The 10,081-nt window shown below is 34.6% G+C and overlaps 1 protein-coding gene across 1 annotated transcript in view; it reads left to right on the forward strand.

The window, feature by feature from the left end:
* The window catches only part of TBC1D32 (TBC1 domain family, member 32), a gene marked incomplete at its 3' end in the record, with an annotated part of 149,181 nt that extends 139,141 nt beyond the window's left edge, over positions 1 to 10,040 (forward strand). The window contains 3 exon segments of the mRNA XM_012643805.1: positions 6,236 to 6,250; positions 7,015 to 7,033; positions 9,952 to 10,040. Coding sequence (XP_012499259.1) covers positions 6,236 to 6,250; positions 7,015 to 7,033; positions 9,952 to 10,040 — 123 coding nt within the window.
* Positions 10,041 to 10,081: the final 41 nt, after the last annotated feature.

Below are 10,081 nucleotides of genomic sequence, written 5' to 3' on the forward strand. Positions count from 1 at the left end.
CTCCACTCTTTCCAAGGGCATTATATTTCAACCCTGTAGGAGAATCACTGCTTCCCATCATCATTTAAACACGTATAGACTTTACTATTAAAACAAACTACTCTCTTGAGCTGTCTTATTTTAGCTACCACTCTGTAGTTTGCTTTCTTCCTGAAAAAAATTGAGTATACTTGACTCTACTTTTTTCTCTTCTATCAACTGTGGAAGCCAGTGTGATCTGGTATCTTACCCAACTGAAATTGTTCTACCAAAACCCTATAAATATTTAATTTCCTAATCCGATGGAACTTGCCCTCCTCCTTTAACTTAATTTACCACTTTGCAGCATGTGACACAGTTGATCTACTCCTCCTTATTGTCATTCTATCTCCAGTGGCTATCGCACTACTTATTAATAGTTCTGGTTCTCTTCTATTTACTCTGGTTTCTCCTGCATAGTTGTCTTCGTGGACTTCTCTTCCTCTGTTCTATGTCCCCAAGAATGATTTTATTCAATTCTATGGCTTCAGTTATACACTGACAATTCTTTGATCTATAATACTTGACTCCCAAATATGTTCTCGTATTCATACCACATGCTGAGCATCTGGAAAATTCATAGGCATCTTAGTTTTACTCTGTCTACAACTGAATGTAATGTTTTCTTTTTCCTAAATCAATTCCATTTCCTCTTTTCCTATCTCAGTGTATGATACCATAATCAACACAATTGAATAAGCTAGAAATCTGTTGACTCTTCTCTGTATATATGCAATAAATCACCATCTTACAGATTTTCTCTCCCTAATACCTCGATCTTGTTTCCTTTATTTCATTCCTATTAAGACCATCTTAGCTCATATCCTTATTTCTTGTCTAAATTTCTTCAGTGAGATCCTAACTTCTCTTTTTTTTTCCCAATCTCAACCTATAATTTATCTTCACACAATTCAAAGTGGTCCTTTAAAAAATGAAAACCAGATCTGGTGATTTCGTTGTTTAAAATCTTTGTTGATTTCCCTTTTCCACCAGGTTTAGTCCTTATTACTCATGGCATGGAGTTTCTCCTTGCTTCTCAAAGCCCTCTCTTTTCATACCTTCCACTCTTAACCTGCAGGGTCTTTGGAAAAGCTACTTTCATTCCATGCAGTCCAGAGAGATAACCTTGCTTTTTGGCTAGATAGGCACCTGGTCATCCTTCAGGAATTATTTCAGGCTTCACACTTCCTTTGAAGTCTTCTCTGCCCCTTTCCCCTTGGCTACCTTTCTAGTTCATGTGTTCCTTTTAATGTACTGTTATAGTACCTTTTCCATGAATAAAGCATATGTCACATTGTTTCATAATTATTTATACATTTATTTACCTCTCCTAATAGGTTGTAGGATCTGTGAGAAGAGGACTTCTGTTTCGTCTTTTGTCTCTAAATTCTAGCAAGCTGTATTTTTCTACTAGGAGCATAGTAGATTCTTAGTAACCTCACTGCATTATTATTTCTTATAGGTTAAACTCTTAATGAATGGAATCTTAGTAAGTTGGGTCCTTCTTAGGCTTTATTCAAGAGAATCTAATTTAAAAAGTTTCTATTTTCTTTGATGAGAGTCCCATGGCAGGAACCTTAGGAAGTCATACTGAGGAATCACTGTGTGTGTGTGTGTGTGTGTGTGTGTGTGTGTGTGTGTGTGTGTGTGTGTGTGTCTGTATTTGAGTGTGCATATGCACATATGTGTTCTTTACTTTCTATTGTGGACATTTTTAAACTTACATTAAAAAATAGCATAATGAACTCCCATATCCCATCACTAAACTTAAGCTTTTATGGACATCACCAGTTTTCTTCCATTTATTCTCCCACTCCTGTCCAATTTCCTGCCTTTTACTCCTACTTTTTTTCCCTGAATTATAAAGCATGTTTCAGGCATAATGTGGATTTGTCTCTAAATAATTTAGAATGCACCTATAACTGATAAGGACTCTTTTTTTGGTTTTGCTTTGGTTTGAATTGCCACCATAAACCATGGTGGCATTATTATATCTAAACTATTAGCTATAATATCTTAATATTATCTAATATATAATCTGTACAGAAGCTTCTGTCATCTCAAAGATACCTTTTTTTACAGTTGGCCAAGTTATGAGCCAAGCAGGGTTCACATGCTACATTCAGTCATTATGTCTTTTAAGTCTCTTTCATTCTCCCTCTCTTTTTGTTTCCATGCCATTGATTTATTGGAGAAACTGGGTTGTTTGTCTTGTGTTGCATTGATTCATTGTTTCATTAGCAGGTATGAAATGGTGAAGCTAATTCTGTCTTTATTTTTGTGTTTAACTGGAATTCTTCCATAAGGAATTTAATAAGGGTAACCTTGAAATACAGTTCTTTCAGGAATGGGAGAATAAATGCTTGCCTCTTTATTTGTAAATTTTTAGAGTAAATGAATTGGTGCTCCAGTAATCTCCAATAGGATTTTGTTATAATTGTTATTCTTATTATCGTTAGGAACTTCTGGTTTTTATATACATATGTGTTTAATCCAGTGCAGTTATTATTGCTTTTGATGATCAAGATATCCTTCTTTGGCTGAGCCCTTTCGATATGTACACATTAGTGTTTGATATTTTGCTTTCTCGTTTTCTCATATAAGATGTTCCAGAATCATTGTGTACATTTTCTGGCCCAGGCTTGGAATTAGCCATCTTCCAAGAGTCTTTTTTACTTTTAGTAGGAAGTGTTATTTAAAAACTGCAACTTAGGAACTAGGAATGTTCACTATTAAGAGTTATTATTTCTAGGCCTTTCAGTGGACCGCCAAGGGGAATAAATATTTTTTTTATTGTCAAGAGAAAAATTAATCCTGAATTTGTATTATTTCTTCTTACTTGCTTCTCTACTTATATTTCTTTTTTCTTTCACTGAAAAGCTTGTTTCCTAAGATTTTCATAACGTGAGCAAAAATACTTGCTTTTTTGTGCAATGTATATATAATAGCTTCAAAATAAGATCCATGAATACATATTGACATTTCTTTTCAGTTCTTTTTGTCCTTAGAATATATAATATATGCTGCTGGGGATTTACAATCAAAATACTGTGTTTTAAAATCACTTGATGTAAGTAAATCTCTCCTCGGCCTGGTTATGTTACTAAATTGGTGGGTAGGTTTGTTTCAAAATGTTTTAAATTTAGAGGAGTTGTTTTTACTTTATTCTTGTTTTTAATTTTGTCCTTTTTAATTATGAGAAACAATTATTTGATTCCAATATATAACTGGACACATTTACAGAATGTGCTTCCATATTAATTCTTCCCTCCCTTTGCAGATTTTGATCTTCAGTATGGTATCTGTAACCACATGTGGCTATGTAAATGTGAATTAATTAAAATTAAATGCAATTAGAAATTTATTTCAAGTAATAGTCACATTTCAAGTTCATATACTTACTAGCCATATATTGCTAGCAGCTACCGTATTGGACAGCACAGAGAGAACATTTACATCATTGCAAAAAGATCTGTTGTACAACATTTCTCTGTAAGTAACAAATTGATTTTTGGTTTATTTTTCTACTGTCCTTTAAAAAATATATGTTTTCTTTCTCTCCAGATTTCTTAAGCAAAGATAGCATGCTATCTACACTTTCCTGCCCTTTGAATTTTTCTCTTAATTACCTGTCTTAGAGATTACTCCTTAGCAGTATGTAGAGCTTTCTTATCCTTTTGTCCAAAGGTGCATACGACTCCATTGTGTAGATAGATGTGCTGGAGTTTATCCAGTCTCTTATTGGTAGACTTGAGTTCTTTCAAATCTTTTGCCATTATAAATGATGTCAAAATTAATAGCCTTAGCTTATATTATATTCACCAGGGTGTCTATGTATTTTTTTTTCTATTGCTGCGTAACAAATTCCTATAAATTTAACAGATTAAAACAGCACCCATTCATTAACTCACAATTTAGTAGGTCAGAAGTCCAGCACAGTATACCTGAGTTTTCTTTTCGGAGTATTATGAGTCCAAAACTAAGGTGTTGGCAAGGTTGAGTGCTTGTCTGGAGTCTCTAGGGGAGAATCTCCTTCATACTCATTCATGCTTTTAGCAGATTTCAGTTTCTTGCAGTTGTAGGACTTGAAGTGCCTTGTTTCTTACTGGCTGTCAGCCAGGGACTTTTAGTTTCTAGAGGCTGCTTTCAGCTTTTTGTCTTGTGGCCCCTTCCAGTTGAGCGATGGACAACTTTCCTCATAGCAAATCCTTTTCATTTTTTGAATCTCTCTGAATTTCTATTCTATGACCAGTCAGAGAAGACTCTGCTTTTAAATTGCTTATGCTGTTAGTTCAGACCCACTCCAGTAATCTCCTATCTTAAAGTCAACTGATTATGGATTTTAGTTATAACTGCAGAAATATCTCTTCACAGCAGTACTTATATTATGTTTGAGGCCTGAGAACCTTGGAGGCTGTGTTAGAATTCTGCTGCCATAGTATCTTTGGGATGGATTTCTAGAAGTGTGATTACTGAGTTGAAAGAAAAATTTATATGTAATATATACCAACATAAGGTATATATTGTTATTTTCCATCCACAGGGAGTAATCCTTTTGTATTCCTATCAATAAGCTATGATATTGCCTGTTTCCTGGTAGGCTGATTAAGAAGATTATGTGGTCAAATTTTAGATATTTGTCTGACAGGTGAGAAATGTTAATTTATATTTTTCTATTATGAACAGATCATCTTTCCCTATATTTAATGGCCATTGACTATTTATTATTCTCCTGATGATCCTTTCATTCATTTGCCTATTTTTCTATTTGTGATGTGATTTTTCTCCTCAATTTTAAGAGATTTTTTAGATTTTAGGGATATTAAGTCTTAACTTCTCATGACTTCATATCAGGTATCTACCAAAATCTTAGCCCCTGTGAACAGCTCTTAAGTGTACTTTAGTAAATTAAAGGCGAGTGATACAAAAAACTTTTTCTATAACATACACAATTTTCTATTGCTTTTCAGTTTCTATCACTTAATTTTTAGCTATATGGTAGTGGTATATTGATATGGTGTCAGAGAGAAAAATGCAATTTGAATTAGTTTAGGCAAAAGAGGAAATTTACTGACTTACATATACCTAACTTTCAGGAAAATCAGAGACAACTGGAAACAGGACTGCAAATGCTGTCAGGTCCACATCTGTCTGTCTCTCTACACTCTCCCTCTTTTTCTATTATTGCTTTCCATCTTGGCTTTGCTGAAAGACAAACATAGTATATATAGTGTTTAAGAGTTTGTATTCTGAAGCCAGACTGCCTGAATTAGCTTCTTGCTTCTTCCACTTACTACTTACATGACATATAAGTAGTCAGTGGACAAATTAGATCTCAGTTTTCTTTTTTGTTAAAAGAGGGCATTATACTAAGTGAAATAAGCCAGATATTAAAGGACAAATACTACATAATATAACTTATATGATGATTCTAAAATAGTGAAACTCATAGAAGCAGAGTTGAATGACTGGGAGTGGTAAAGAGGGAAATGGACAGGTACAGTCGAAGGGAACAAAGTTTTTGTTACACAAGATGAATAAGTTCCAAAGATCTACTGTACAACATAGTGCTTGTAGTTAACAATACTGTATTATATACTTAAATGTTCTTATCATGCACTTAATATTATAAGAAGGCAGGAGGAAACTTTTACAGGTGATGGTTAGGTTATGGTATAGATTGTGGGGTTTTTTCCACAGGTGTATACTTATCTCCAAACTTATCAGGTTGTATACATTAAACATGTACAGCTTATTTATATTAATCATACCTCAATAAAGTGGCTTAAAAAAACAGAGCAGTAATGTTTCTATTTCAGGGTTGTTGTGAAGAGTAAATGAATTTAGATCACTGCCTGGCAAACAGTATGTGCTATGTGTTTGCTGTTATTGTTATTAGTATTTTCTTGTTTTCCAGATGGTATTCTCCATAGGAGAGGACTCCATAGTCCTCCATTCTCCATGGGAGAGACTACCTGTTGCTCCATATTGTTATCTTCACCCTCTTCCCTTACGTTAGTTTCCTAGGGCTGCCATATCAAACTACCACAAACTGGGTGGCTGAAAACAACAAAAATTTATTCTTTCATAGTTCTGGAGTTCGGAAGTTTGAAATTAAGAAGCCATCAAGGCCATACTTTCTCCCAAGGCTCAAGGGAGGAATCCTTCCTTGCCTCTTCAGCTTCTGTTTTTTCTTTTTTCTTTTTCAAGTTTTTAGGTATTCTTTAATCCAGTAAAGTTGACACCTAAAATTAACCATCACAAGTTCACCCCTTGTCAACTTCCACCCATATGCATCTCCTTAACCATACTTACTCTCCGAATAAAGACAATAACAAGTCAGTATTTTTGCTTAACAATCCTTTTCTCAGAAGAGGTAAAATCCTTGGATGATGTATGTTTGCTCTTTTTTTTTTTTCTTTTTACTGTTGACTTATGTTTTTTATTTATTTATTTCAAAATATTAACAGGTTACAAATGTTTTGGTTACATGGATTGCTTTTGTAATGCTTGAGTGTTAATTGTACCTGTTAGGTAGGTTTTCGCCCATCCCTTTCTCCCCCTCCCTCCTGCTTGATTTCCACTGAATTTTACTTCCCTCTGTCCACATGTGTGCTCATCAATTAGTTCCAATGTAATAGTAAGTACATGAGGTGAGATTTAGGAGGTACAGATGATTTTTTGATACATCGATCAATTGTATAGTGGTAAAGACAGGGCTTTTAGTGTACCTATCATCCAAATTGTATATGTTGTACCCAATAGGTGATTTTTGATCCATCACCCTCCTCCTACCCTCTCAGGTTCTGAGTTTCCAAAGTTTATTATACTACTCTGTATGACCACGTGTACCCGTTTCTTAGCTCGCACTTATAAGTGAGTGCATGTGGTATTTGTTTTTTTTGTTCCTGAAATACTTCACTTCAGATAATGGCTTCCAGTTCCATCTCAGTTGCTGTGAAAGACATTATTTCATTCGTTTTTATGGCTGAATAGTATTCCATGATGTGTGTGTGTGTGTGTGTGTGTGTGTGTGTGTGTGTGTATCCCATATACCACATTTTTTTTAATCCACTCATCAGTTCATGGGCACTTAGGTTGATTCCATATCTTTGTGACTGTGAATTGTGCTACAATAAACATACAAGTACTTGTATCTTATTGATATAATGACTTCTTTTCCTCTGGGTAGATACCTAGTAGTAGGATTGCTAGATTGAATGGTGGGTCTACTTTTAGTTCTTTGAAGAATCTCCTTCCTGTTTTTCATAGAGATTGTACTAGTTTACATTCCCACCAACAATGAATAAGCATTTTCTTTTCACAGCACCCACATCAACATCTGTTTTTTAATTTTTTAATAATGGTCATTCTGACTGGGGTAAAATGGTATCTCATTGTAGTTTTAATGATTAGTGATTATGAGTGATGACATTTTTCATATGTTTTTTGGCCATTTGCATCTCTTCTCTTGTAAAATGTCTATTTGTGTCTTTTGGACTGGCTTAGTTTTATTCACAGGCTAACCAATCACAAGCCACTGCTCAGCCTTCACTTGCCTGTTTCTTAAGTAAAAGGGGTCAGATAGCACAAACAAGTCTATTGGGATGATTATAAACAGAGTAGGCACCCAAGCATGTCTTTATTTATATAGACTTGATACTCTTCTTTGTTTTTCCAGTATGATCTCAGTGTGGCCTGGTAGTTTATTGAAAATATTCTCAAGCAGAACAATATATTTTAAAAAGACATTGAGTTTTTGTCTATTTTTTGTAAGTCCCAGGCCTTACCTGCACTAGCTTGTTGCTGGGAAGTTGCCTCTTGATTTAGGAAGCTTGATTCCCTTATTGACACACGTTATGGTGCTTATAAACTGAAGCTCTCCATAAGGCAGGCTTCCCAGGAATTTTATTTTCCTCCGTAAGTGGTGATACATCAATGTAATCTTCTTTGAAGAAGAAATTATTTACTGTAACATTTGTTCTCTGAAAATGCATTATCATTGATAGATTGCTGCAATCTACTCTTCCATTAGCTTGTTGGTAATACAGTCTCTATCATTTTTATTCTTACGATATCTAGTACTTAGATTCAGAACTAGAACTTCAGAGTTTCACGGTGTTCCCGGCTATCAAATAGTCTGAGCTTTGCATTGTGTTCAGATAGCTGTGCAAATTACAATCACCTATGCTGATACTTTGGTAATAACGAAAAACCTATAAGTAATCCTTTAAGAAACTACTATGCATAAAACTAATTGGCAGCCCCTCTCTGCTCAGGTAAGAGATTATTAATACCTAATCAATTCTAGATTGTTCTGTGAAGATTAACTACAGGTCATTTCTTAAATGATAATGATTGTTAAACAACAAAAATATCTATGTATTCGAAGAACGACATAGCAAACAAGTTTCATTGTCATATCTACTGGAAAGACTACTTAATAGTATCCATGGGCCTTGGCAAGTCAAGAAGAGCTCTGTGGCTCCTTCACTGTAGCTAAATCAGAACAGTGAGAGTGGAGAGGTTAGAGGGGAGAGAGAGGGAGAGAGTTGGGAGGCAATTAATGAGAATGACTATGTTGCTGGGAATATGAATATGAGTTGCTTAGCTCAGGTTCTATTGTGATGTTTGAAGCAAAGAGTACCCAGCTAAGTAGACAATGGCAGATCATTTTAAAATAACAATCTTTTTATTCATTGTTAGGTATTTTATTGATATTTGCTAATTTAAACTCTTGTGCTGATATTATTTACATTTCTATAAGATAATTTATAGAATGGTAAATACATTCTTAAGTTTTGGGTATAAATTTTTAAAAGGTAAGTTTACACAAAATTGAGGTTTTGTATATTTTGATTAGTATTTTTAAATGTGATTTTGAGTTATCCATTATTTCCTCCTTCTTAACAAACTCATTCCCTTGCCTCTTATTTGTTTGATGAAACGGTCTTTGTATCATCATCCACAAAGACTTCAATAAATAACATGTGACTTTACCCCTGGCAAAACTTGACTTCTTTTGCCCTGTTGGTCACAGAAATGTCTTGAATTTAAACTCACTGGAGGGTAGCAAGTTTCCTAGTCAGGAAAATGAGCAATTAGACAAGTACTTGTCTGTGATAAATTTCTTAGGCCTGGACCCAAGGATATATGTAAAAGCAGGGCATTATAGAAAGAAAGCCTTTTAGAGGGTGCTCAAAATTTTGTGGTAGGGTCAAACTGTCAGTGCTACGGACAGCTGGTGGCACCTAGGTCATCAAGTTCTCTGTGCACTTGCATCAGTGGTTTTGAAGCCTGGTACCACATTGGAACATCTTGGGAAGCTTTTCAAAGAATATTAATGCCAGAATCCCACCCCCAGGATTCTGACTTAATTGGTCTTGGATACAGCCTGGGCATCTATATGTTCTTTTTAAAGTTCTCTAGGTGCTTCTGATGTTCAAGCAGGGTTAGAAACCACTGATTTGTATGAACCAGAGAATTTATATTAACAAAATCTCAAATAATAACTAGATAAAAATATTCAGATCCACTCACTGTTCATGCTTCCCAATTGTGGATTTCATGTTTGTTTTTCAAAGTAGTTTACATTTTTGGCAGTTTTATCAATATTTAACACACCGTATAAGCTTTCTACCAATTCCAGAGTGGAATATAAATTAGTGATTTTCCATTATAGCTGAATGTTAGATTCATTTCAGAAACTTTTACAAATCCTAATGTAAATCCAGGCCACACTCAGCCCAGTTAATTCAGAGGCTCTGGGGATGGGACCCCAGGCATTATTGAGGTTGGTTTTGTTTTGGCTCCCCAGGTGATTTCAATATAAAGCCAAATTTGAGAACCACAAATCTGAATAAATATTTGTTGTCTTAATTTTCTTTAAATGGCTTCAGTTGGGCACTGTCTCACTCTGACTCTCTTTTTCAGGATATTATTGATAGACTTATAGTTTTGAATTCTGAAGCTAAGATTCGTTCATTATTCAACTATGAACAATCACATATCTTTGGCCTAAGGTAAGGTACTAAATTTTACTTTAGATATTATATATGTTGCA

This window comes from Propithecus coquereli, unplaced genomic scaffold (assembly GCF_000956105.1).
Source record: "Propithecus coquereli isolate 6110/MARCELLA unplaced genomic scaffold, Pcoq_1.0 Scaffold200, whole genome shotgun sequence".
NCBI lineage: Eukaryota > Metazoa > Chordata > Mammalia > Primates > Indriidae > Propithecus > Propithecus coquereli.